Below are 27,664 nucleotides of genomic sequence, written 5' to 3'. Positions count from 1 at the left end.
CCGACTTTCTATTCATTATGATGAAGTTCGGGCGGAGCATAGTTCCTTTCCTGTGTCAAGCTCCTTAAAAAAATGAAACTGGATCAGTCCCGAGGATAGTTCTGATCTTGTGTCGACCTCATTAAAAAACGAAACAAGGAGTCGAGCATAGTTCCTGATCTTATGTCAAGCTCGTTAAAAAATGAAACAAGGGTTATGAGGATAGTTCTTTTACTGTGTCAACCTCATTAAAAAATGAAACAACCCCTTTTCCCAATTGAGTCTTTGATTAAGATCTCGTAAAATCCAAGTCGAGTCTTTCCAAGATCTCGAAGGTGGACCTTCATTCCATCCACTTTGTTGAATGCAATGAAGCTTGGGGGGCATGTACCTCGATTTGCGCCATTATGCTGGGGGCATGCGAACTTATAACAAGCATAGTTTGTCGTTTCAAGCTTGTGTAAACATGAAATTGAATCCAAGCAAAGTTCTCCATGGTTCAAGCTTGTGTAAAATGAACCCATACCCAATTTACATCTCGTGATTGTTATCTTTATCTGCTAAATTCTCCTAGATGAGCCTTGGTTGTTTTCATTCCATCGCCACCATCTCTTTGGCCGATCATATGCTTTCACTTGGTGTTTGACCTTTCCTGAGGGACCGCATTTATGAGTGGTTTTGATTAGCCAGCCTCTTGACCATTACATGTTTTGAGCAGTTCCACCATTACCGGAACCAGTTGCTACCCTTTATACCACTCGTTCCTCTAGGACGAGTCGCCTTTAAGCTCTTTTCTGACTTGTAAAATATGAAAAGATTGCCGAGTTTTTTTCCCTTTTTGACTCGTTAAAGAGAATAAAAATGGAGGTCTGCTTTCAGCTCTTTTCTGACCGTTTAAAGATGAAAAGATTGCCGAGTCCCCCCTCTCGACTCGTTAAAAAGAACGAGAGGCGGTTGCCTTTAAAAAAATGGAGGTCTGCTTTCAGCTATTTTCTGACCGTTTAAAGATGAAAAGATTGCCGAGTCCCCCCTTTCGACTCGTTAAAAAGAACGAGAGGCGGTCGCCTTTAAAGCTCTTTTTTCGACCGTTTAAACTAAAAAGATTGCCGGGTGTTTGTCGTTTCGCACTCGTTATTGGCTCCAAAACGACGTAATTCTGACCGCTTTTTTACTTTTTCGAGTCGAAGTTACTACTTACGAAAAGTACTCCTCGATCGTATCGGTCGGGCGGTTCTTTCGAGCATTGTTTTATACTTTTTCGGGCTCGAGAGACACAACTTTACGAAAAAGGACCCCCCTGGAGTTTTCTTTTCCGCTGTCTTTTCAGACTCTCTAAACAAGAAAAGACGTCGAGTTCTTCCTTTGTCAGACTTGTTAAAACTCGATGACATCGGACACCGTCGAAACGACGCTTTCCAAGCATATGCTATCCCCGTCAAGCTTGTCATCCAAAAATAATCGGGGTACCTGCCAGAAATGGTGGGGAAAATGGAACTGTAATAATGGTCGTGTCGGCAGTATGTCGCTCTTGAACATGGCACTCGTCTGCATTCGTGTCTGGGTGGGGATTTCTCATCTTGTCTTACACTAGCCTCCATGGGTTTGGGTTATCCTCTTTTGACCTCTCATCTGCTCATTGCCTTGTCACCACGACCTCTACTCATTTGATGTCAGATACTGCCAAATCCGCTGTCGTGCCGCCGATATGTTCAAGAGAAGTTGATCTCTGCAAACTTACCACCTCCCTCTGATGTCTCACACAAAATATTTTATCCTTCTTTGTCTCGTGTCGATGATGTGGGAAACATTATGGCCCACCTTCGATCCAGGTTACTTCCTGTCGACTTCAGCTCATTATCCAGGAAGGTGTCTTAGAGACTCCCTTCAGGTGCCTTAGAGCCTGCATGCCTCAATGGCAGGTTCTTCGTGTTCAACGTGAGGTTTTCATCATTGGCCTCCGATCGAATGATTCTGCGGGTGTTCGACACCAGCTCATTGATTCACACGCCGCGGATTGTACCTATAAGTACCTTGAGGACCATTGTCATTATTGGTGGTTCCTCTCGCGTCTGTTAATAGTTTTCATTATTGGCTGGTAATCAGACGATGTTCATGCATGTTCGACTTCAGCTCATGTATTCACATGCTTGGACTTGTACTTTGTTCGGGTCGGGATGCAGCGCAAGACCCTGGTTTTTGTCTCTTGCAAACCAGGTTGCGATTTTGTGGATTGTTATTACATGACTCATTGATGGATGGCTGCGCCCATACCTGAGTCTTTTGGGATGGCTGCGACCATACCTTTTTGTCATCATGGTCTCTTCAGATGGGTGGCTGCGTCCATACCACAGACCTTTTCCCTATGTCTTTTGGATGGCTGCGCCCATGCCTAGACTACATGTAATAGAGATATCAGTTGTACATACGTGCAGGTTCTTCCTGGTGGTGTTCCAGTTTAGCGAGTTTTGTAAAGCATTTCACCCCTCCCACTCTCTCGGGCTTCATGCTTTAGGGGGCATCTGTTACACAGTAATTTGTCACTGTCTCTCTGTCAGTCTCCCTACTGTGTCATGAATTCAAATTAATCATGCTCATGCTCTCTAATCTGGCCAAATGACCCACTTTGCCAAAGTTTTTTCCATCATCGCGACTGTTATTAAAATAACCGCGCTGACTGGCGCCTCATAGTGCAACGAATGCGCTGCCAGCGCGGAAGCACACGTGTTTTCCACGCTGGTCGAATTTCATGAGCCAGCGCATCCTATGTTTGTATTGAGTCGCGCTGACACAACCTTCTCCATTATTCAGATGCGATGTCAGCGCTCCAGTGCAGTTATACACCCGCGCTGATCCAGTTTGGGCGAGTTTGTTCTAACAGCCAGCCTTCCAGATGACTCTAGACCTGGTTGTTGGCCTTGTAAATGTCGCCCTCCCTTCTATGGCATGTCTGTTCGTCATTTGAGCCACCTTCCTTGGAGATAAGCTCATCCTCCCACCATTCATGGAGACTCCTTCTCCTATTTAAACCTCTACCATGGCCATGAGCAGCTAGTTTGGATAGTGTGGAGTTGATAGTGCTTAGAGTGCTGCTGCTAGTAGGTAGTTGGTGTGACTAGTGTGGGATTGCTAGAGCTTAAGGAAGGTTGTGGAGTGTTGCTTGTGTGAGAGAGAGTTCTTGTCTTGGGAGATCTACCTCCAAGGGTGAATGCTTAAGAGACTTGCTGGCTGGACCCTCTTGAGAAGGATTCGACGTCAGAACTTTGGTTGTACTCTTCTCTGTTATTGATTAATAATAGATGACTACTATTATGGTTCCACTCTCATTTGTCTTTGTAATGGTTAATGTGAGTTATGTCCTTTCCGACTGATGTATAATTGCCTTTATTAGATTTCACGCTTGTGTTTGTGTTTCTCTTCGTGTGTGCAGGTATCTATCCACGGGGATCGTGGAGGATCGTGACCGGCCAAAGCGAAGGAGCGAGAGCGGCATCTCTTCATCAAACAACAACATTGGAATCCAAGTAGGTGTTCATTGCCTACCTTATATTTGCAATTAGGAACTTTCATAGTAGCATTGACTGATTGTTGCTAGACCCATTCTGGGCTAGTAGGGATCGCCTCTATCCGTAGAGGGGATTTACCTCTCCAACACCTATTTTAAGCTTCTCCTAACATACTTCGTCCTTGGGACACCTAAATTCGCTGACACTTCATGGCACACACTCTTATTCATTCATTTCCAAGAAATTTGACCTAGTTCTCCCTTGTGATGCCTTGGCACTGGTTAGCATACCTTTTCACTCCCTCCTTAGCACACCTGGAACTTGCTGACACTTCATAACTATATCACAAATAGGGGAAGATACAACTGAAATTGTAGAGGCTAAAACCGTAACGCAAATTATAGAGGAATCTACAATAATGTGGGTTGTAACACTAGGGAAAGTGATAGAGAAACCTAGGGAGGAAGAAGGATAATAGTAAGAAGCATCTCATGATAGTGACTTCTTCAATAGGTTTCTTCAAGGTTTGTCCTCTCAAAGTGTCCTCCAAAATGCTCTTCAAAGTCTACTCTAAGGATGTTGTCAAGATTTTCACTTGGTTCCTCCAAATTTTGCCCAAAAACCTAGTCTCTAGAGATCGAAAAATGCCAACCAAGTCTTCCTTCAACCAATCTTCAAGGTATCTTCAAGAGTCCTTGAAAGGATAGAATTCAATACTCCAAAATTGTCTTCACCCTTCAAGGTATGTTGCTTCAAAACTGATGCAAAGGTGTACAATAGGACTTCAATTGTGTGTTAAGTCACCTCAAGGAGATCTTTATAAACTGCTTCAAAAGGTTCTTCAAGTTTGCTTCAATTTCACTTTAAATGACCCTTCAAATGTTGCTCCAAAGGATGCCCAAAACCCTGCTGCCAAAACTATGAAGGAGTTTGCTACTTCTTTAATTAAGGTGTGCTTTAGATTGTAGATGAATATTATAACAATGCTTTTGTTGCTCAAAGTTCAAGATTTTCTACACTTGGTCCTCAAAAAATCTCATGGGAATGATCTAAAAACAAGCCCTAGAAGGACCTAAGAATCCTTTACTAGTGCAACCAAAAACATGGGATCAATCAAGGCCATGTATGTTCCTCCGTCCTACATAGGTGAATAATTTTGTTTCTCTGTAAACTTGGATTAAAGCCTAGAATCTCCCATGATGGTTTCCTCCTCATAACAACCTCAGGTTAGACCTCTGGGTCAAGTTCTTACCTCAGTGATCGAAATTTCATAAACCTGTAATGTTTTCATTGTGACAGGTCTAAATTCTAATTGTGAAGAGGATCCGAGTTTAGTTCTACCCAATGATCAATGAATTGCTACAGGAATTCTATCGAAATACCTCCTCAGATCCACTAAACAAGGGGATTATAAACAGTGCAATCAAATCAAAACAAATAGACAACATGTAGGAGGTTCACTCATGCTACTGATTCTAGAAAGGGAATGCTAAAGTACTTACCTAGATTTTGTTTCTTTTTCTCCTAGTACTCTAGCGTGATTAAATTGAACTATGGAAGATATGAAAAGGGTGGATATACTTAGCTCTACATAATATCATTCACCTCACTTGGTTGCCCATTCCATCTGGGAACATAAGTTTTCCCATTTTTGCTCATGCTTTGAATCAGAATTTTGTAGTCATTCCTGCCTCCAGATAGAGAGAGACAATTTTTAGCAACTGTGATTCTCCTCCATCTTATGCCTGTGCTTAAATATGATATGTGCATGTGAGGGGGTGATAAACTATTTGAAGTGCCAAGCATAACTAAAATAATCACTCCATTGATTGATATATTATCCTTGGAGTTCACAAAGTCTGTGTCATTTGGATGGAAAGATGTTTACTATTTTGTAGCATAAGGGGCTTTTCTTGCATATATAGTGTGGTCAAGATGGTGAAGACATTAAGGAATGTTGCTCTACAGTTTCTATGTAATCTTGTGCTCCTCGTTCCACCTTTAACATCAATCAAGTACCTTAAGGTTCCCACCAAATGCTGCTCTGCACTGTTAATAATTTTGGCTTGGATAATTGTGGTTTGGACTCTGATGTCTCTCATTCATTTTTTAGCGTCCCCTATTTGTCTAGTTGGGCACTAGTGATATTATCATGCCCTATCACAAGTATAAAGAGACTTGTAGCTTAATGATATAGTGCCTCATTCATAACATATAATTATGAGCTCAATACAAATCGATGGAGCTATTCATAGTAGCAATCTGGTTTTGTCCTTCATCATTTTGGTAACACCATTGTAATCTATTCCTTCGAGTGTATATTATATATTCAGGTGGTTAAGCAATAATAGATGTATAGTGTATGAGCGAACTACTTCATTCTCTTGATACCCTGCATGTTATTAGCATTTGGAGTACTGCGCTAGGTGGCAAGGTATGCACCCTTCACTTTTCAATCTTCTTGTAATCCCTGTTCTATGTTGGACATAATGATATGTAGCCAGTGGTTCATGGGGGTCAAAATATTGCAGTGTATTGAGAGTGTTCATAGCCAATATTTCAAGTGTGTAGATCCTCTGATACCAACTAACCAAAGTTAAGTTAATTATATTGAAAAATAAGAGCCAAATTAAGTAACAAATATGGGTTAGGGGTCTTTGTGCATGCCCTGTAGAAGTTGATTGTGTGTGAGGCATATGAATGAAAGGTTGTGGTTTATGCAATTTTGCTTCTTGTCAGTTTGTTTGGGAATAAATTTGTTCCATATATAAGAGGTACTCCTCAAATAGTTGGAGAAGTTGTTGAAACTGATCATCTACAAACTACAGTTGAACCCTTAAAACATGGCATAAGTTTCTTGTTTTATTAATAATAGGTTTGGTCATGGTGAAGATGCCAAAGGTTGCGAGGTTCGTTTTAGCAGTTGGCGAGGACAATGACAGTTGTTCTTGGCTGAGGAAGAGCAGATTAGACTCATCTTCTTTGGCGAGAGCTATACACAACAAGGGGGCACTGACAAATGCATTCATGTCTTTCGATGCCATTGTTGATGACATTTTCTCCTCAATGGGTTATTATGTTGGTTAGCTTGTGCTGGGGCACAATATGATGGAGAAAATCAAGGATGGTATTCATCGGTGTGAAGGATTTCATGATGCCATGGGCCCTGCGATCCTTTTTCTTTGCTTATCTGCTAGTGCGGGTTGTTGGCTTGCATCGGGGTGGCCAGGGTTGGGTCTTTGCAATCGTTTTGGTTCCTATCAAATTTGCTTTGGGTTATTCCATGGCGGCCTTGTGCCATTTTCATCATGGTTATATGTTGGGGTTTTGACTTGTTTTGTAATGGTTTGATGCCTATTTTTGGGCATTTGAGAGATGCACCCTTTTCTAAGGGTTCTTTTATCTAGGCCTACATGCCTAGTTTGCTAGATTGATAAGTGGTTTGCCGTTGTTTGGGAATTTGACAGATGCACCCATTTCTAAGGGTTCCTTTATGCAGGCTTGCATGTCTGGTTTTCTCGATTGATGAGTGGATACCTGTTGTTTGGGCTATATCTAATGTTTCTCTACGAGGTTTCTTTGAGGGGCCTCATGCATGCCCCATAACTTGTTATCAATCATATGTATGTTGGGGGTTATTCTGGCACATATGCTATATGCTTGATTATGTAAACGTATTTTTATTTTAATCTACTAAAATAGGAGTTATTTTATTAGAATGATGTATTGAGAAGGGGAATTTAGTGAAAGGATTTTAGGAGGTGTTTATCAATGTCTACTAAAATTAGGCTTATTATTTAGTATCCCACAAACACATATGCTATAGGCTGATTAAGTGGAAACTCAATGCCATGAGCCCATCTTCATCTATTACATGATGTGTACTGTTAGAAATCCTCATCTAGGTGTGTCATATGATGTGGCTATCCATGAAGTGTGTTTCAATCTATCACACAATGTGTGTGCTTGTGTCCTCATCTTGATTAGACACATTATATGTGTACCCCAAACTATTTATCCATCCATAAGTGAAGCCCTTAGCATGCCACATGCTCAAGGTAAACCAATTTCTATGCACTAACCAAAATTGACAATCCCATAAACGTTTTCCATTATATTAGCGAACCAAAATAAGCAAGCAACATAGGGCAATGAATATGGACTATAACAAGATCTAGATGCAAAGCTTGATACAATATGAATCCACATAAATGCTTCTACAAATCTTCTGAATTTGAAGTGAGCATTCAAAACAATGTTTCTATGTCAAATTTCAAGCCAATTGCCATCCATTTTGGATCCAATTATTTCTCAATGATTAGATTGAGGTCATGTTTTTCATGCATACATAATATCCTTGGTCATATTCCAAATTCTCAAAAATTCCATGTGATTTTCCTCGTTAGCTCCAATTGACTTCATAAGCTTTGGAAATGGGACACATGTAAAATCTAGAATTGCACATGTTACATTGTTCATTAGTTGACATGCAACCTGGATAGATTAAGTAATTTGATAAGGAGGATGATTAAGTACAAAAATATCTAAGTTACATTGCACAAAGACTGATAATGTCTGGTGGAAGCAATGCAAGTTTCAACAAGCTAGGAAGCAACACAAGTTTCAACAAGCTAGGAATTCCCTTAGTAGGAATGACACCTAGATGAGAAGCAGTTCTAAGGTAGAGTGGTCAAGGCTTCTTCTCAAATGGGACAATTACATTTCAAAAAACAATTATGATCAATTCCATACAATTCCCTTAACTAGAATGAGCCTTAGAGTGGTCAAGGCTTCTTCTTAAATGGGACAATTACATTTCAATTTTTTTTTTTTTAATGGATCAAGTCCATAGTACAATTCCCTTAACTAGAATGAGCCTTTTCCATTTGTTGGGTTGTCATATGAACCCATGTGAAGCAAGATGGAATCAAATTTCATTGAAAAACTAATGTTATGAACACTCCCACTCACCCCCTTCTCGTGTCACCTTCCACCAACCCGCACCCTCACTCTCCACCCACCTGCTCCTCACCCCACCTTCCCCAACCCCACCCCTTAGGGCTGGTAATTTGAAATGAGCATAACTTTTTCGTTTAAAGTCCTTTCTTATTGATTTTTTTCCTCTAATTTTGTTTTTTGTGGTTGATTTAAGCATATTTCACTATATTCAACTTGATTTCTTATAGCATTTATGGAAATTCGTCTTTAATCTTTGTATCATAAATTTTCAAGATACATAACTATTGCATTTGAGCACCAATGTGGATGCCATTTTTTTTAAATGGAATAATTTTTCAAGAAATTAATGTTATGCTATCAAATTATATTTTTAAAGACATTTTACTTGTAGGTTGTAATATTCTCAATCCAAATAAGATCATAATTACAAGTATCAATTATCTCATCTCATTTAGACTTAGTATGCACACTCATAAAAATGTCAATCTCTAATGACATCTAGTGTTCTTTTTAAGAAGTTCACATTTTAAATATAATGTGGAAGAAATTGAAAATTAAGCACCAATCAAATTTAAACCCACCAATATACAAATACCTCTAGACCCTAAAAGTTTTATTCAATATTTTTTCTTAAATTTTAAAACCATTATACTCTTACTTCTATATTGTACAATTAAGAAAAATGATGATTATTATTTTTTTAATGTTCTTTCTATAGTTGAACATGCTCCATTTTTTTATCTCCTTTACCATGCTTTTGGCGAGTAATTAATTATTAATATTATTTTTTCCCTTCAAAATGTTATTCATGTTTTTTCGTTAAATTTTAAAACCATTATACTCTTACTTAACCATCACACTCTTCTATATTGTATAATTAAAAATTAAAATCACATATTTTTAATATTTTTTCTATCCTTGAACATGCTCATTATTTATCCTCCTTTACTATGCTCTTGGGATAATTAGGCCGATAGGCCTTCCTTTGGAACAGACTTTCGTCGTTCCTTTGGCTCTCGTGCTGACACGTGGCATCGGATTCTGAATGGCTCCTTTGTTCCTTATACTGACACGTGGCATCGGATTCTGAATGTCATAACCAGGAGTTTTTCAGTCTCGTGCAGCTAGCGTCAGAATAGAGCGGGACAGTTCTGGAGGGAGTGGTTCTGCGAGGGAATGGCGGGTCGTGTTAACTTCCTGCAGTTATCTTCCACCTTATTCGATGCATTCGAGCAGTGAGCAGTGAGCTAGAGTTCCCCTTGACCCGTGGGGTGTTCCATTCATTTGATAATGTTTTGGATTAGTGAAATATTTTGGTGCCCTAGGGTTTGTTGTTCCAGTTTTAGTAACTGGAATTCTCCTTGAGGTCGTAGTAACTGGTTGATTCTTCAATTATTTTTGTGCCCTAGCGTTTGTGATCTTTATTATAACAGCTAGAGCTCCCGTGAACCCGTGGGGTGTTCCATTTATTTGATAATGTTTTGAATTAGTAAAATATTTTGGTGCCCTAGAGTTTGTTGTCGCAGTTTAGCAACTTGAATTCTCCTTGAAATCCTGGGTCGTTCCCATTTTAGAATGTGTTCCATGTTTCCTGTACCCTGTTTATTCTCCTTTAATATCTAGGGTTTACTGTGGATGCTTTCTGTTGTCCTTTTTGTGATTCACATATGACTTGGAATGTGAGGGTTCACGTTCTCCCTGTTTCTTAGGTTCTGTTTTTTCTCTTTTATTATTTAGGGTTTACGGATGTGAGGGTTCTGCTTTACAGTAGAATGATTGTTTGAGGAGATTCGTAATATTTCTGTATTTATAGCTGGTTTTTGGTATTTTGGGGTTTCGGCTAAGATGGCGTTTGGGGTTTCAGCTGAGACGGCGTTTATGGCTTGGCTGATATCTTCGTTCTTGTTGTCACTGAAACAGATAACTCTCTACCTTGCTGGTCGTTAATTGCACCTAACAATGGCTCGTACGAAGCAGACAGCTCGTAAATCGACTGGAGGAAAGGCTCCAAGGAAGCAGCTGGCAACAAAGGTAATTTTTATTTATTTATTTCTTTTTCCTTTCTTGTCGGCTATGTGGCTTTCGATGTGTATTACCTCGTGTGTATGCTGAAACACTGTTTTGGTCTAGGCCGCACGTAAATCTGCTCCTACCACAGGTGGTGTTAAGAAGCCTCATAGCTACCGCCCTGGTACAGTTGCTCTTCAGTATGTTCTCTTGATTTGAAATTGTTATGAATGCCTTATGATAATTTTTCTGGTTTTATTGCCCTATTCTGTCTACTAGATATCTAATTGCAACTTATCAAATCATACAGAGAAATTCGAAAGTATCAGAAGAGTACCGAGCTGCTTATTCGCAAGCTGCCCTTTCAGAGGCTTATTAGGGAAATTGCCCAGGACTTCAAGGTAACACTTTCCTTTTCACAGTAGTAGTCAAAAAAGCTCTGCAAGGGCATCCACAGCTCAATTTTGAATCAACTGGCAGAGTGCACCTCGTACACCAAAGGCTGACCTTTCTAAAATTTGTTATTTATTCTTTTGTAGTGCACGTAGTACACCAAAGGCCGACCTTTCTAAAAATTGTTATTTATTCTTTTGTACACGGATCTGCGTTTCCAAAGTCATGCAGTGCTATCTCTCCAGGAGGCTGCAGAGGCCTATCTTGTGGGACTGTTTGAGGATACCAACTTGTGTGCCATCCATGCCAAGAGGGTGACGATCATGCCTAAGGATATTCAGCTTGCAAGGCGTATCCGTGGGGAAAGGGCTTAGGATTGATTTTGATGCTTAGGATCAGATAGAGCTTTGTTTGAATGTTTCTAATTTGTATATATATATTTGATATTGGACACCCTACGCAGAAACGCAATGTTGACTGCTGGATTTTTGTCGTATTAACGGAATTAATTGGAGTTTAATGGATATTATGTACCTGAAGTTAATTGGCATTTTTGTTAATGCCTAACTTATGAGGTAATTGTGATTGTTTGATTAATTCTTATGACTACAATTTACTTTTTGCTTGAAGATGTTTATGGTGATATCCAGAAAAAGTATCTGTATTAAGATTGAAGCTTTAGAACATGCAGTGCGTACTCTGTATATTCATTGATAGTAGTATGTTTTATATGGAGCTTCTTTACAATTTCTCTATATCTTTTGGATGTGCGACGGTTTTATGTTAAAATTCATCCAAAATTAATCTGCTCTCGCATTTGTATAGTCACCAGGAGATGATTGATCTTGCTAATTTGGGTAGTAATAAGTTTGTGGGTGGTGATACACACACATATATAAGTGGGCGTGTTGGGGAGTTGTCTGTGTTAAAACTCAATTCAAAGTTTATTTGCGCTTGCATTAGTATAATCACCAGGAGATGATTGATCTCCCTGATTTGTTTATTAATAACCTTGTGTGGGCGTTCTCTCCCACTCCCTCTCTCATATTTATGTATATATACGCACGAGTGAGTGTGTTGGTGTGGTGAGGGACCTTATCTGTGGATTGCTCATGTTTGATTGTACTGAGCACTAACCTATAATGACAATGAATTTGTAGAGCCATTTCAGGAAAGTTCATCCGAGGGAGGGACATGAATTTGAATAGGAATGAGCTATGTGCTAAACTAATGGAAAATAGAGGTTAGTGTAAAAAGTGAATCCCTTCAATTTGAAGGAACGAGCTATGTGCTAAACTAATGGAAAATTGAGGTTAGTGTAAAATGTGAATCCCTTCACCCCTCTCGTAACAGGTGAGGCGATAAATCGTGACAGGGTGGTTGTGGCCGAAGACATTCCACGTGCATGTAGCATTTTGGTGCCAACAGAAAAAGATTGCTTTCAATACTTATACTGTATTGAAAGACAATTTTCTGTATATTCACGAGCACAACCAGGGGAATCGGTCCTACAAACTGGGTCTGAACCAGTTTGCAGATCTGAGCCACGAGGAATTCAAGGCCACATATCTGGGTGCCAAGCTGGACACCAAGAAACGCTTGCTGAGGTCTCCCAGCCCTCGATACCAGTATTCCGACGGCGAGGATTTGCCAAAGTCCATTGACTGGAGAGAAAAGGGAGCCGTGGCTCCCGTGAAGGACCAGGGTCAATGTGGTAAGTTCTATCTTATGAATTTTCATACCCTAATTTTCAGTTTTATGAGAATTTATATCTGATGAATTTTCATACCCTAGGCCATAACAGTGCCCTGTACAGTACTTTTTATTTGAGAAGTTTTATCTCCTGAATTTTATACCCTAGAGCATAAAAATGCTCTGTATTGTACTTTTTCTATTCGATTTTTTCAGGAAGTTGTTGGGCGTTCTCAACTGTGGCGGCCGTTGAAGGAATCAATCAAATCGTGACCGACGATTTGATTTCGCTGTCCGAGCAAGAACTGGTGGACTGTGATACTTCTTACAACCAAGGATGCAACGGTGGTCTCATGGATTACGCTTTCGAGTTTATCATAAACAATGGTGGACTTGACAGCGAGGAGGATTACCCCTACACGGCCTACGATGGATCATGTGACGCTTACAGGGTAATTCTCATGGTCTTTTGTTTAAGCGGGATTCGATCCCGCTACCTGCTGATTTTTCTAATTTATCATGACTGATAAATTTGCATGCATGTGTGTAGAAAAATGCCCATGTGGTAACAATCGATGACTACGAAGATGTGCCTGAAAACGATGAGAAATCGTTGAAGAAGGCTGCGGCTAATCAGCCAATTAGCGTTGCCATCGAAGCCAGCGGGAGGGAGTTCCAGTTTTACGAATCTGTGAGCACTTGATTTTGTGAAGAATGATCATTTAACCGTTTCAAATCTTAATCATCAATTTAGGATAAGTCGTCTTCATTAATCTACATGGGATAACCCCTAAAATTTTCTTTGCCAGTCAGTTTCTCTTGATGCCATTTATTTTTTTTCCATGTGACTTTAACAATTAATTATTTCCCTTGGAATTTACCACCTGAAATGCTGTAAATTACGTTGTCTAAGTTTATCTTTACCACTATTAATGATTTTGCCATGCGATTTTACCAATTGATTAATTTTCCATGGAATCTACCTCCAGGGTGTGTTCACTAGCGCCTGCGGAACCCAGCTAGACCACGGCGTGACTCTGGTGGGCTATGGGTCAGAGTCGGGCACAGACTACTGGATTGTGAAGAATTCTTGGGGAAAGAGCTGGGGAGAGGAGGGATTCATGAGACTGCAGAGGAACCTTGAAGAAGCTTCAACAGGTATTTGTGGTATAGCAATGGAGGCATCTTACCCTGTAAAGAAGGGTGCCAACCCTCCAAACCCTGGGCCTTCTCCCCCAAGCCCAATAAAGCCTCCCACTGTGTGTGACAACTATTATTCCTGCCCTCAGAGCAACACCTGCTGCTGCATGTATGACTTCGGAGGCTACTGCTATGCCTGGGGCTGCTGCCCTCTTGATTCGGCCACCTGCTGTGATGATCACTACAGCTGCTGCCCTAACGAGTACCCAGTCTGCGATCTTGATGGTGGGACCTGCCTCAAGGTAGTACCAATATTCCTAACCAGTCATTTCAAGTTTGCAACTTCGCTAGATTCGATCTCAAATTTCTGATATTGTGTATTTTTGGGGATAAATTGTTGTTGTCACAGAGTAGCAAGGATTCATTTGGAGTGAAGATGCTGAAGCGTACCCCAGCCAAACCCTACTGGGTTGCTGCTGCTGCCTGAATAGTCGCTGATGTTCTTTTGCAAACCTGATCGTCTAAGGAGAAACTGATACATAAAAAAAGGGTTTGTGTACAAAATACTTCTGCTATGTTGCCGTGTCTGGCTTGGCTTCTCCAGTTGGATCAGAAACTGCTCCTGTCCTGTCATCAATTCTATCCCTTCTCATTTATACATGTACAACGCTTGGTTATGTTAGCCATTGTTATTGTTTGTTCTGAGGCTTATAGTCTATGAACAAAACAGCCTTGTGATTACGGAAGCTATTATAGATCTTAACTCCAGGAGTTAAGGTAATGTTCCATATTTTTCAATTGTTATTGTTATTTCAGGTGGGCTATGGGTCAGAGTCAGGCACAGACTACTGGATTGTGAAGAATTCTTGGGGAAAGAGCTGGGGAGAGGAGGGATTCATGAGACTGCAGAGGAACCTTGAAGAAGCTTCAACAGGTATTTGTGGTATAGCAATGGAGGCATCTTACCCTGTAAAGAAGGGTGCCAACCCTCCAAACCCTGGGCCTTCTCCCCCAAGCCCAATAAAGCCTCCCACTGTGTGTGACAACTATTATTCCTGCCCTCAGAGCAACACCTGCTGCTGCATGTATGACTTTAGAGGCTACTGCTATGCCTGGGGCTGCTGCCCTCTTGATTCGGCCACCTGCTGTGATGATCACTACAGCTGCTGCCCTAACGAGTACCCAGTCTGCGATCTTGATGGTGGGACCTGCCTCAAGGTAGTACCAATATTCCTAACTAGTCATTTCAAGTTTGCAACTTCGCTAGATTCGATCTCAAATTTATGATATTGTGTATTTTTGGGGATAAATTGTTGTTGTCACAGAGTAACAAGGATTCATTTGGAGTGAAGATGCTGAAGTGTACCCCAGCCAAACCCTACTGGGTTGCTGCTGCTGCCTGAATAGTCGCTGATGTTCTTTTGCAAACCTGATCGTCTAATGAGAAACTGATACATAAAAAAAGGGTTTGTGTACAAAATACTTCTGCTATGTTGCCGTGTCTGGCTTGGCTTCTCCAGTTGGATCAGAAACTGCTCCTGTCCTGTCATCAATTCTATCCCTTCTCATTTATACATGTACAACGCTTGGTTATGTTAGCCATTGTTATTGTTTGTTCTGAGGCTTATAGTCTATGAACAAAACAACCTTGTGATTACGGAAGCTATTATAGATCTTAACTCCAGGAGTTAAGGTAATGTTCCATATTTTTCAATTGTTATTGTTATTTCAGGTCAGTAAGATTATTCCCAACCTGGGTGCAAAAGGTTCAGGTGTAATCCCCCATTGTTCTGTGTACTATTTGGAAATTAATATCTATTACTCTTCATGTACGGAATTTGTTCATTTATATTTGCTCTCTGTCTTCTTGTTAATCTATGAACAAAACTTGCTTGCATATATTAGTTTGAGATTGTTGTTGGCAACAGGTCACACGCCTGTGCCCAAACCAGTTACCAATATAATTACGTCGGGCTGATAAATAAGTTAGACAAATATCTCACGCGAAATCTCTTATACGATTTACAGGCCTGCTAAAATTTTCGGCCATGGAACAAAGATTGGGATGTTAAAATTATAGTTGCCAAATTAATGGAATTTGTATGGAGACAAAAAGTGAGTGTCATATTTAAAATTCCAAAACGAAGCACAAACCTAGGATGGGGGGGAAGGTTCTCTATAGCAGAGCATGAGCAGTCGAAGCTAATGAATTTAAAAGTGATTGAATTTAGATTCAAATGGATTAAGATGATGAAAGGCAAATAGAAACCAACGAAACTGAAGATTAAAAATGGTGAGGATTGTCAAGAAAGCAATGAGAGATTGGAAAGTCAATTCGAAACCAATGATCAAATCTCAAGCGAGTGCAAGAGGAAGTCTAAATGATTTTAACACTGGTAACACAGCAGTGTTCTCAGGCATGTGAGAGCCAGTGAGACTAAACCTTTGAAGGCAAGGTAACTCGGAGTAAAATCTGAAGACCTCTACTTCAACATTTAGCAATATGCGAGAGTTAAATGATATCTCCTAGATGAAACTTGGCCTTTATTTCATTTACCACATTTTTATGAGCTGAATACATATCTATAAATGCATTTTTTTATCATTTTTCCAATTTTCATACTATTTATGCAATTGAGAATTTGTGATTATTTAATATTCTTAGTTTGAATATTTGTGATTATTTCACCCTTCAATTACTAGCCAAACTCATCCTGGCCTTCATTTTTGTTATGGAGGTCCTTCATTTTTATGAGCTGAATACATATCTATAAATGCATTTTTTTATCATTTTTCCAATTTTCATACTATTTTCCTAATTTAAAAAATCTATCCACCTCTTTTTGCACTTTTTAGGGCAATTGCTAGTTAATTATTATTATTATTATTTTCCTCTAAATTTTATCCCAAACTCTTACGCTGTGATCACAACGCATAGGCATGTTGCGCAACAATAAGATTCCCATATTCAGGCAGCAGGTTGGGTGGTTCTGGATCCAATCCAAACGCGCAGCAGTTTGATAATGAAGGGATTAGCGTGGACGGTTCGTAGGCACACATTACAAAAGAGCGAGCACAAAAAACACTTATTGTTCGTTGAAGGTTGAAAGCCGAATGCTTTCATTCTGCCTTTTCCAGGTATGCGATATCTTGACCTTCGACTTCACTTCAACTAGGCTTCTTACGGCGTACTTTTATCAACAGACCTACCATCCCTCAGAGATCGATACAAATAGGCTTTAGCTTAAGGAGAACCAATAGACCATGTTGGGGTTTCTAATGAATGAAGACGTAGACAGTGGGAATGCGGATCTCTTGCTCTTTGGTCCATAAGGGTGGATGAACTTGGTGGACCACTGAACTCGAATAAGGTATTTCCCAAAACCCACTTTTAGCAATATCTGTTATGCTACTGGAGGAATCGTTTTATCCTGGATGAGATTTTAAGAGATCTTGGAGTTTTTGAATTTTCTCTACTATATTGGTAGTGGTGCCAGATCTTTAAACCTCTTCTGAATTTTCTCCAATAGTGTAAGGCCACTTGTTGGGTTTCATCAAGAGGTATACTCACCAGGAAAACCCAGTCATACTACTATGCTTCTGAATAACTGAAACACCAAACCCTCTTTCCTTTAAACTCAGGTTTCTCCTAGGGTTTGTTTGGCATACACAAAACGGTCTCATTCCTAATCTGCAGTTTGGATCTGCATCCGGACTTTAAGTTTACTAATGCTCTGTTTCCAAATACAGATATTTCCCAATCTGGGCACATTCCTCTTATTCTATACCAAACCCACGATGAAATAGAAGTGCCACTTAGCGGGGACCCGTAGGCTTGAGGGCCCGACTGCTAAGTAAATGAAGGTTCTGGGCCTCTCTCCCAGCTCCAATCGAACCGGATGTGGCCAGAGTGCTCGCGTCTGAGGCTATCGCTTCCATCCATCCAGCTATCCCATAAGAACCACCTTCTGTCCCGTCATCGATGTGGTTACGGGTGGGGTAGAGAGCCCCCCTACTTCGTCTCCATGAAGGAGGATTTATTCTGATAGGACTCTTGCCAGAAAAAGCATCCTGTGGCCCAGAGAAGTAATTGATAGGGGACGCTATGGCCTGGAGCAATAAAATATCAAAAATTTCAGAGTAGAAATGATCTATGTCCAAAACATTCGGACCACTTGCAGGGAATGGAGGGAGCACCTTTCACTATCTCGCTCGGTCTTCATGGTTCTTTTCCTTCCTCAGCAACTAACTTTCATGTTTTTGGTTTTCATGTGATTATTGGATTAGATGTGGTATTCGCCAATATCGCGGTCATTCATTTGACCAAGGAGCATCACGTTGGCTTTGAACTGCATTGATGGGGCATTTCGTAGACGTTGTTTGGTTCTTCCTATTTGTCTGTTCAGGGAGCTATTTTAGGTAGAAATAAAGAGGCAGGCGAAGCCGCAGGACACGCCAACCAACCCACCCAATCGAACTCTTCCCGAAAACCTACCCTATTCTCCAACTCGCTTGATCTTTATCCTATTAACCGTGAACCAACCTCAGTCCTCGTTAATCTACCAAGAGCAGTAGATTCCGAATCAACACCATTACTAGTAGCACGTCCAGATCGAAACCCCGTTGTTTAAGATCCCATGCCAGTTTGGGATCCATATCCAGTGGACCGAATGAAAGCACCACCAATTTGAGGAACAGCACAAGCAGTTGCATTTGACCCGGTTGATTGAACAAAAGCACCAATTGTTTTGTGTATTATTGTGTTGTATTGAAAAAAGTTTCTTTGAAATTTTGAGTAGAGCTGCCAGAAGACCTTCACTTGCTACATTTTCAACACAGCAAACACCTCAGCAATATGCATACAATCAATACAATCTTTGATTCTCTTTTACATGATGGATGAGCTTCTTTGCCACTACATACAAAGTGCAAATGGCTGAGCGCACAGAGCTATGTGAAACAAAAGCAAGGATTCTACCAGTCGCTTGCCTCGGGGGTTGGCTTCCCTTTTTCATAAAACACCTCAAGAATGCGCACACAATCAATACAACCTTTGTTTCTCTTTTAGATGGATGGATGAGCTTCTATGCCGCTATCTACAAAGTGCAAATGGCAGAGTGCACAGAGCTATATGAGCACTGCCATGGACCTCCTTCTCAATACCTCTGTAGCTATTGTCGTTTCAACTTCAACAAGACGAGCATAACACAACCTTGCTCTCACCAGCGAGAATAGCAGCAAATTCCTTGAGATTGTAGACAAGGAGAAGCGTGCGAGTTTACCAAAATGACTTTGTGGAATGTTGTGGTATCCCCTGCAGGATGCATTTCTGCAAGGGTCAGTGAACTGTGAATGTTTCTTAGAGCTGCGACAGAACTGGGCAGAGCAGTAGTCAGGCAGAGGAATGGTCTTCAATCGGACAAACAGAGAAGGCAGAATGCTCAGGTGCAGTGCTGACAGCCAAAACCAGAGTTGAATGCTCAGTCAATAGTTCTAAGAGTAAATCCTTGTAGAAATAAAATTTCAACATATGCGCTCCACCGCCTCCCGACCCCCAAACATAGTTTTGCCCTCGTACTATGGGTAACAACATTCAAGAAAATTGTTCCAGTTTTCAAATCTATAGAACTGCTTATGCTTGAACCGTTTCCTCCACATACAAATGCAAACTCACCTTTAAAAATCAAATTCCTTTAATAGTATCAGTTTGACTACTTATCTAGCATTGCATAAATATGGATACAAAAAGACATGCAAAATGGGCAAATGAAGAGAAATTGAGGAAAAACTTTAAATTTCTCTTGTAAATTAAATTTTTTAAACTCTGTTCCCCGATCTCCATAGGGTCTATCGAGCTACTCCGTTCCTTGATCTCGATTTGCCCACAGTGGATCCCCCACAACATATATATGCGTGCGTCTTGTTATGGATTGGGAACAACTGCCTAAGATTCTTGAGGCAGGTGTTCACAGTGTTGAGGCTAGCTTATGGCCATGTCAGATTAAAAGGATATTATTGTGGCAAATGCAGAATTCAATTACAGAGAAATGATCAAATAGCTTAGTAAATTGCCTAATTTTAATGCAAAGTCATACTAAAAGAGGATGTTGAAAAGATAGTTAATGCTTATGTTTCAGAGTATAATAAATACTTATGTTTCAAGATCCATGGTTGTTGCAAGTCAAGTATCTCGCCTAAAAATATAAATTCATATACTCCAGCTCCAAGGACTGAAAAGGATTTTCCTTCTCCAGCAGAAGCGTTCAATCCAGGTATAATGAAAAAATGTTATAATGATGTCCAGAATGAAACCCAAAAGCAGTCCATGGAGCTGATAGCCTTGCTTGGGAAAGCGTAATGCAGTTGATTCCATTAGTTACACATTCATGTTACATTTGCTTAAAAGCCATAGTGATACTCCAAGATACATATCTAATATTACTGAATAGTAATATAATAGCAAGAGCAATTTCAAGATAAAAAACTGTGATGGAAAATAGTACACAGGCTCACAGGGCTTCCGCTGTAAATTGTCTAGCTCGGAGAAGTCCGTTATGACCAGTATTATTATATGTTGCAATAGAACCAAAATTCATGGTGTCCAAGTTGCCCAAGTTCATCAAATTATTGTCATATCCTTGCGGGCATGTGAAGTTGAAGTTGTGATAGACTCCTTGTTTAAGAACAGTAATTTGCTAATCATTACTGGTCACTGCTTTTATATTTGTTAATTTTTGAAGTCGTTTTGTTGTTGCAAAAAAGTCAACAATAAAACTGCTAGAGTCCACGGCTATAAGTTATTGTTACAGCTGCAATTTTGCAAAGCTGTTTTCTTAATGTGTTGTTTCGAGAGCTGATTAGAGATTTCCATCTTCAAACATGTCATTTCGAAAAACTGATTGGAGCTTGGAGGATGTTGCTACATCGCTTTGCATCCTGGTATTGGGAGAATGATTTAACGGTTTGCATCTTTGAAGGAGAGGAGCATTCCAAGATTGATACTTGCACAACTGCAGTGCCAAAAGGGATGAAAGGTAGGTAGATATTTCCTTGAGTAGACTCAAGTCGTCAAATAAAAAGTCAAATCTACGTTTGAATTACAATATGGTAGAACTGATAAAAAGATCTGCTACCCTTAATTCCAAAATTTCAGAGTGGATTGATCTTTTTGGAAGATCTCAAATTGAATTATGTGAGTCTGGAATAGAGCAATCTAACTTTGAGCTACATTAAAAGTGATTTTCTAACTACAACTACCAGTACAAAATCTTGGTCCGTGTTTGATTTATTTACGTAACTGATAAAAAGTGATACCCTGGTCTCAACTACAAAATTTCAAAGTGGGTTGATATTAAACAAGTTTGAATTAGCTGAAGGTGAATTTTGAACTATAATCTATTTGGCTGATCTTAAATAAGTTTGAAATGGCCCAAGTTGAGTTATAATTTATTTGATAGTGATTGATAAAAAGTGATTTCCTGAACAAATTTGGAATAGCTCAAGTTGGACTTCGAGTTAGAATGTATTTGATAATAACAGATGAAAAGTGATTTCCCTACCTCAAGCACAAAATTTGAGAGTGGGTTGATCTTAAACAAGTTTGGAATAGAGTGGAACTAGATTATCTTCTCTAGATGTGAAATGAATTGAACGTAAGTATGGAGAAGTGCAGATCTATGGTGGAAGTGCAAATGAAGAATAGCTTGATTCCATCCAATAGAAGAGGTTGCTATCATTGTGTCGAGAGGCACTCGATGTTTGATCTCTCTCGGCGCTTGGTAGATTCAAAGTTAACATCCTTAGAGGGATCAAATCTATATCTCCCTCCATCTCTCCTTCGTCTCTCCATTTCACCTCCCAATGTAGTCATGGGTGTTTGTAAAAGCTATTGTAGAATCCTTTCCTCTACAAGTTTGAACAATTTTGGCAATCCCAAAATTAGCGATCTTTGACTCAAAATTTATCCAACAAAATATTGGTAGATTTTACATCCCTGTGAATAATTACAGGCAAGCAATCATGATGAAGGTATTTTAATTCATGAGCTGCTCCCAATGCAATCTTGTACTGTGTTGGCCAATCCAAGTCCATGCCACTTCTCTTTAATGTCTTCTCATTATTTTCATGTAAAACATCAAATAAGTTTTCGTTTGGCATGCATTCATAGACCAATAGATTTGAATTACAATTTGACAAATAACAATAAAGTTTCACTATAATTTTATGCCAAATTGTCCCCAAAATGTCCACTTATGCCTTTATCAATATGTCTAATCCATTTTTGCATATTTCTGTTGATGTTCATTTTCCATATTCACTTTACTGCTACAGTTTCATTGTTCTGCAACGTGACACAATACACCTTGCATGCTCCACCACTTCCTATTACATTGTCTTCATCTAATAGAGCTTTGTTGCATGTCAACCTCATGTTAACCATTGATATACTTGCACATAATTCTCATATACGAATGTAAAAAGCAGTGATTTGTGAAATAAGATTTTTTTTTAGACTTTCAAATGCTTTATATATATATATAAAAGTGGATATTGAAATATCTTTTTATTATTAAAATCTTTTTAAATGTTGTGTCAACTCCATATTGGGTACAAAAGGAATTATACATCTCTTATAAAAAGTCCCTTTGGCTTAATAAATTTGAATTGCACTTGCTAAAAATTTAATTATAACATGGTTCTAAGAGACATGGGTGAGATAAATTCTTAAATCGATAAATTCAACTTTCCATTCAGAAATTTTCTCCAAATTTTAATTGAAACCTTGTTGAAAGTTTATTCATTTTGTTTTAATGAGAACTTTGATCATAAAAATTATCTACAAAATTTTAAACGAATGGAATTAAAAAAAACCAATAACTCAAGGTAAAACTTTTGGGGATTAAAAAAAAAAAATCAAGATGTTATGTCATCTTGATAATAAAGATTTGAGGCTATTATGTAATATTATGTTTTAGAGTTGTTTGGGACATAATTTTATGAGAGAAAATGTTGTAGTACTGACTAGGTTGAGCCACGTTGAAGGATATCATCTATGACATTGCTTTCCAGATCAACTAAAATCCCTGGCCACAATGGACAAGCCTTTAAAACGTTTTAACTAGGGTTGTATGACTCTTTTTTCCTTCTTGGTCTCTGTCAATGTTGGTCATAACTTTACATTTAGAGTCAAGGTTTATTGTGATAACTTTCCTGTTGGATTCCCCACCAGGATCTCACCTATTCTTGGTAATTTATCAAAATTATCACCTAGACAAGCTTTTAAAATGTTTCCACTAAGTTTGTATGACTCTTTTTTCCTTGTTGGTCTCTGTCAATGTTGGTCATAACTTTACACTTACAGTCAAGGTTTATTGTGATAACTCTCCTGCTTGATTCCCCACCAAGATCTCACCTATTACTGGTAATTTATCAAAATTATCACCTATTTTTTTAGTTGTTTTCATTTGGATCTCTACAATTGCTTATTTGAAGTTCTGGAACACTAGATTTGGCACTGAAGAATAGATCTGGTATTGATATTCTGTGGAGAATACTATGTTTCTCTTAATAGTTTTATTTGTTGCTTTGATGCATATAATTCTATTTTCTGGTGTGCTTACAAGAGATTTAGTTTGGAAACCTTTTATTGGGAAATCTAGCACAACAATGCACCATAAACCATAATGGCATAAGGGGAGCACAACACAACAATTTGATATTCAATAATCTTTTTTTAGAACTATAACAAAACTGTCTTTTAGTAGCTAAACTAAACAAATTGCATGTTAGATATTTGTTTATTCCTAACAATATATAGCATGTACTTTGCAGGTGACATGGTTGTTGTTGAGTACAAGGATCATGATGGGAAAATCTTATTCTATGATGAAGGACCCACTGATGACAATAAGCTTTTCAAAATGTTTGTAGAGAGTGAACACAAACATGAAGGTTGTGAGCTATATAGAATGGTAGGTCCCACATCATGCAACTTGTAGGAATTTACAGGGTAAGTTACTCAGATAGAACACCAAAGGACACTGCTCACAAATAGATCACAGATCAATACACCAGTATTGTTGACGTGGTTAAAACGCTCAAAGAGGGAAACAGTCCATGGCCTAAGCCAACGTGGTCACTTCAGGAAATTTATTAATAAAAGAATGAAAAATTTACATAAGCTTCTCTCATGAACGGTTACCCTACAAATGATCCTCCATGCTCTTTAAATAGAGATCATGGACCAATCGGGTGTTAAGCCACGGATCAAGTGTCGGTAATCCGATGAGAGAATGAACCGTCGGATCACTACATAATGTGACCGTCCGATTGTAAGTTACAAAAGTACATAGTAAAGAAACACACTTTACCTAACTCTACTGTTGTGGGGAAAAATGCCTATGCAGGACGATCCTATCCACCTAAGGTGTGACAGTGCCTTAGAAACAAACAGAGACAGCTATTCTAGTATTCTTCCTTTATGAATTAAGAATGAAGAGAGATGGATGGACTAACCGGTGTCTTCCGTTTGTCCCTCGATCCAGATCCTCTTCTCTTTGGGAGTTCACAACTACTTGCCTTCTCGCACGCCCAGCTTCAACAGGTCTCTGCAAGATCATAAGAGAAGAACACTACACAAAGACATAGATTCATAAACATAACTAGTTCAGGATTAGAAGTAAACTAAACATACTAATGCAATCATACATCAAAGATACATCAGTATATAGGAGGAACCAAGATAGCTTTATTGATGAATAACAAGGTTTAGGAAGAGATACAACCCAGAGGGCTCCAATCCAGCATCTCCTTCCCAGCAAAATGGAATTCCTATCTTCACCTCCCTTTAAAGCATTAAGCACCCAATGATTCCAGTCTCAAACCAACAACAATTCTTTGCAATAACAAAATTCCAGCCTCTAGATCTCATGGAGGAGAGATCCATATATAGATGTTTTGGAGAGAGGATGAGTCAGCTTGAGATCTGACTAGTGTCCTCTCCCTTTGTCAGTTCTTGATTCCACTTGGAGGTTCTTGCTTCCACTTGTAGATTTGGAACCTCTTACTCATCACCAGTCGAATTCCCTGAGGCAAGTGTCATTTTGGAAGCTTCCTGGGTTTTGACACCTTGAGAAATGAGCTTGCCACATGTCCACTCTCGCTCAGCGCAGGTAGCCAGTGTTGGCTTTGACATTCAGCGCAGGTAGCCAGTGTTGCCATTGACATTCAGCGCAGACAGTCAGTGGAGCCATTGACATGATCCTGAATTGACTTGTTTTTGAGCAGTTTTTGGTGGAGAACTTCTGTGAATTGCTGTGGTTTGTTAGCCTTGTTCCTCTAGGGGTAGGAACAACATGTTTAGGGACTTTGGATCCCTTAGATTATGGACATTTCATGCTCAGTGCTGTAAGGCACAAAAATGTCTATAACAGTTGCCCCCTAAAGTATGAGGCCGTTTATCGGGTGAAATGCTTTATCCAGGAGGGTCCGAAGTTCATCCAATGCTGGGAGGAGACTTGTAATAAGATACAATACAATACATTATTTTTCATACTGCTTTCATGATCTAGCTGAGGCGGGCATTCCCATGCTCAGCTTTATAAATTCATTTTCTGTACATAGAACAAACAATCGTCTGATGGTAGATTGATAATTTTGATGAAATTATCATCCTTTGAGTAGGATGATCATCTGCTGCAATGATGTACATGTCAAATGTCTTTATCTTTCTTGAATATATATCGCAGCCCGGATGGATGAAACTAGATCCGGGGTCTTCAAACTCGTTCGATCTTCACTCTAAGTACAAGTCGATCCATGTGAGAATTGTTATGAAGTCGAACATGGAAAGACATCGCTTGATTACCGGTCGATGAGGTAAACCGTTAACAAGCGCGAGAGGAATCACCGATAATGATAATGACCCTCAAGGTACTGCAGTACAATTCACGTGGTGTGAATAAAGGACTTGGCGTCGAACACCACGCAAAATCTTTCGGTCGAACGTCATTGATGTATACCTGTCGCCGGAAGTGAGAAACTTGCCATTGAGGCATGCAAGCTTCAAAGTACTGAAGGGGTTGTTCCTAGATCAACTTCTTGGATAATGAGCTGATGTCGACAAGAAGCGATCCGTCAAAGGAGGGCCTTAATGAATCCCACATCAGTGACACGGAACGGAGCTAATGATTTTGATGGAGGTGAAAACGATCTGTGACATATGATTCAGGGTGGCGGTCATGAAAGGACGAAGGATAATGTATGGCAGTGGATGGGACATGGTTGACTCTTTCTGAACGACTTCTCTTGAACATATGGCGACACTGATGCGATGGATCGGTAGCATTACCCCAAATATGGATGGTATGGCGAGACCATGGTGATGTGACCGATGAATGAAACAACCCAACCTGATTGTGGTACGGAGGAAAAGTGTCATGTTCAAGAGCGACTTGCTACCATCAAAGTTTTCTTGAGTTTCTCCCAATTTTTCCCCAGTCATTGCTGACCAGTACCTCTTTATTTTTGTCAAGCTTGAGGAGGATAACATATGCTTGTTCTATAACCTGCCCTTCGGACAAGCCCATCGCTATGTTTTAACGAGCCTAGCGATAGTGAAACTCGTTCTCATCTAAAGACAAGTTTGTCGCTATTTAGAGATTTTAATGAGTCTAACGACAAAGATAACTCGGTCCTTTTCATTTTTAGAGAGTCTGAAAATGTACATAAAGTTAACTCCAAAAGTCCTTTTTCGTCATCTAATCCCTTTAGTCCGAAAAAGTATAAAACAATACAGAAGGGATGAGTTTTCGATAGTTTTAACGAGCCGAACAAAACAAACGCTCGATCTTTTTGTGCAATAATCCCTTAGATCCAAAAAGATTAAAATCTAGAGGAGGGATAGCACTTCCTGTCCCTTTAACGAGCTGGAAGGCCAAGGACTCGGCAATCTTTTCATATTTTACGAGTCAGTTGAAAAGAGCTTAAAGAAGACTCGTCTTTTGAGGAACGAGTGATAAACAGGGTTAGCAGCTGATTCCAGGTACAGGTTGGAATTTTCCAATCACGGCAGTGTCACAAGGATGGCTAGGTGAAATCACTCTTCGCAGCTGTTCCTCAAAACGGGTAAACAATCATATGTAGGTGAACGATCGGCCAAATGAAAAGTGGAGGTGACGGTGCAAACACGACCAAGGCTTTAATGGCTGATAAAAGTTACATTCACAGCGGTTATTTACCGGGTGGAGGTTCATTTTTTATTTTAAAATGAGCTTAAACGCTGGTGGAAACACTTGCTCATTGCTTATGTTTATTTTTTAACGAGCATGAAGTCCGCGTTAAAACTGTTCGGATCTTGCGTTTATTTTTTAACGAGCATGAACTTTGTGCTAAAACTGCTCGATATACCAGTCATATGATAAGAGTGTCTCATTGAGATTCTATTTTTTATGGAGCTTCATCTCACAAAGCTTTGCCCCGCACCTTTCTTTATGCAAGTTAGGAAACGGCTAATCCAAAAAACAGATAAATAATCGCTCTTTGCTTGCACTCCAAAAGGTTTGCATGCCCCCAGGTATAAAACAGAGTTTCAAGGTTACCTCTACTTCTTTTCCGTCAAAACATTTGTTTTAAGGAGAGAGGCTTACCTCTTTCGGGTTACCCAAAGATTGTCTCGTTCGCGGCCACGAATAAAACACTTCTTCGGTGATGTCTACCGAGATAAACAAAGGTGAGCGACGTAGCCCGCCGATTCACATAACTTTGACAAAAGAATCTTATTCTAGAACAACCCTCTTCCTAGACGGACGGGGTATGGACTAGTCATATTCTCCCGCGGAAACCTACTCTATACCCAAAGTTTCCCTGCCGAAGCAGACCAGGACGCATGCCCCCTGGGTTCCAGTCATATCCTCCCGGATTACTCGCGCTCATCAGGAGGACGGACCGTGGGTTGAGACACTTCTTGCGTGAAAAGACCATTTAGGGAAGGT

The 27,664-nt window shown here is 39.7% G+C and overlaps 3 protein-coding genes across 18 annotated transcripts; all 3 read left to right on the top strand.

The window, feature by feature from the left end:
• Positions 1-9,472: 9,472 nt before the first annotated feature.
• On the top strand, positions 9,473-12,421 carry LOC149162294 (histone H3.3-like). Of its 16 annotated transcripts, XR_016261918.1 has the most exons (6): positions 10,240-10,472; positions 10,572-10,632; positions 10,759-10,849; positions 10,988-11,416; positions 12,002-12,084; positions 12,195-12,421. XR_016261918.1 is itself a non-coding variant. In XM_089437193.1 (5 exons), exons 2-5 carry the CDS (start codon positions 10,401-10,403, stop codon positions 11,157-11,159), a joined length of 396 nt encoding a protein of 131 aa, XP_089293319.1. In that variant the 5' UTR covers positions 9,473-9,620; positions 10,362-10,400; the 3' UTR covers positions 11,160-11,438. The 16 variants fall into 16 exon arrangements, 13 of the variants coding, with proteins under 13 accessions (XP_089293319.1, XP_089293320.1, XP_089293323.1 ...); XM_089437193.1 differs by lacking the exons at positions 12,002-12,084; positions 12,195-12,421 and adding an exon at positions 9,473-9,620 and having other exon boundaries at positions 10,362-10,472; positions 10,988-11,438; XM_089437194.1 differs by lacking the exons at positions 12,002-12,084; positions 12,195-12,421 and adding an exon at positions 9,532-9,683 and having other exon boundaries at positions 10,362-10,472; positions 10,988-11,438.
• Positions 12,207-14,471, top strand: LOC149162293 (cysteine proteinase mucunain-like; the record flags this gene model as incomplete). The annotated part of the gene is made up of 5 exons (XM_089435144.1): positions 12,207-12,555; positions 12,750-12,985; positions 13,084-13,224; positions 13,523-13,975; positions 14,083-14,471. Coding segments are annotated over 5 exons (1,257 nt in total), but the record flags the coding sequence as incomplete, so codon positions are not given.
• Positions 14,454-15,505, top strand: LOC149162292 (cysteine proteinase mucunain-like). The gene is made up of 2 exons (XM_089437191.1): positions 14,454-14,891; positions 14,999-15,505. The coding sequence occupies exons 1-2, from the start codon at positions 14,454-14,456 to the stop codon at positions 15,074-15,076; spliced, it is 516 nt and encodes a 171-aa protein (XP_089293317.1). The 3' UTR covers positions 15,077-15,505.
• Positions 15,506-27,664: the final 12,159 nt, after the last annotated feature.

Source organism: Pinus tabuliformis, chromosome 5_2 (genome assembly GCF_031772625.1).
Source record: "Pinus tabuliformis cultivar Carrire ecotype Pingquan chromosome 5_2, CPIR1, whole genome shotgun sequence".
Taxonomy (NCBI): domain Eukaryota; kingdom Viridiplantae; phylum Streptophyta; class Pinopsida; order Pinales; family Pinaceae; genus Pinus; species Pinus tabuliformis.
This window is presented reverse-complemented; position numbering and strand designations above follow the sequence as displayed.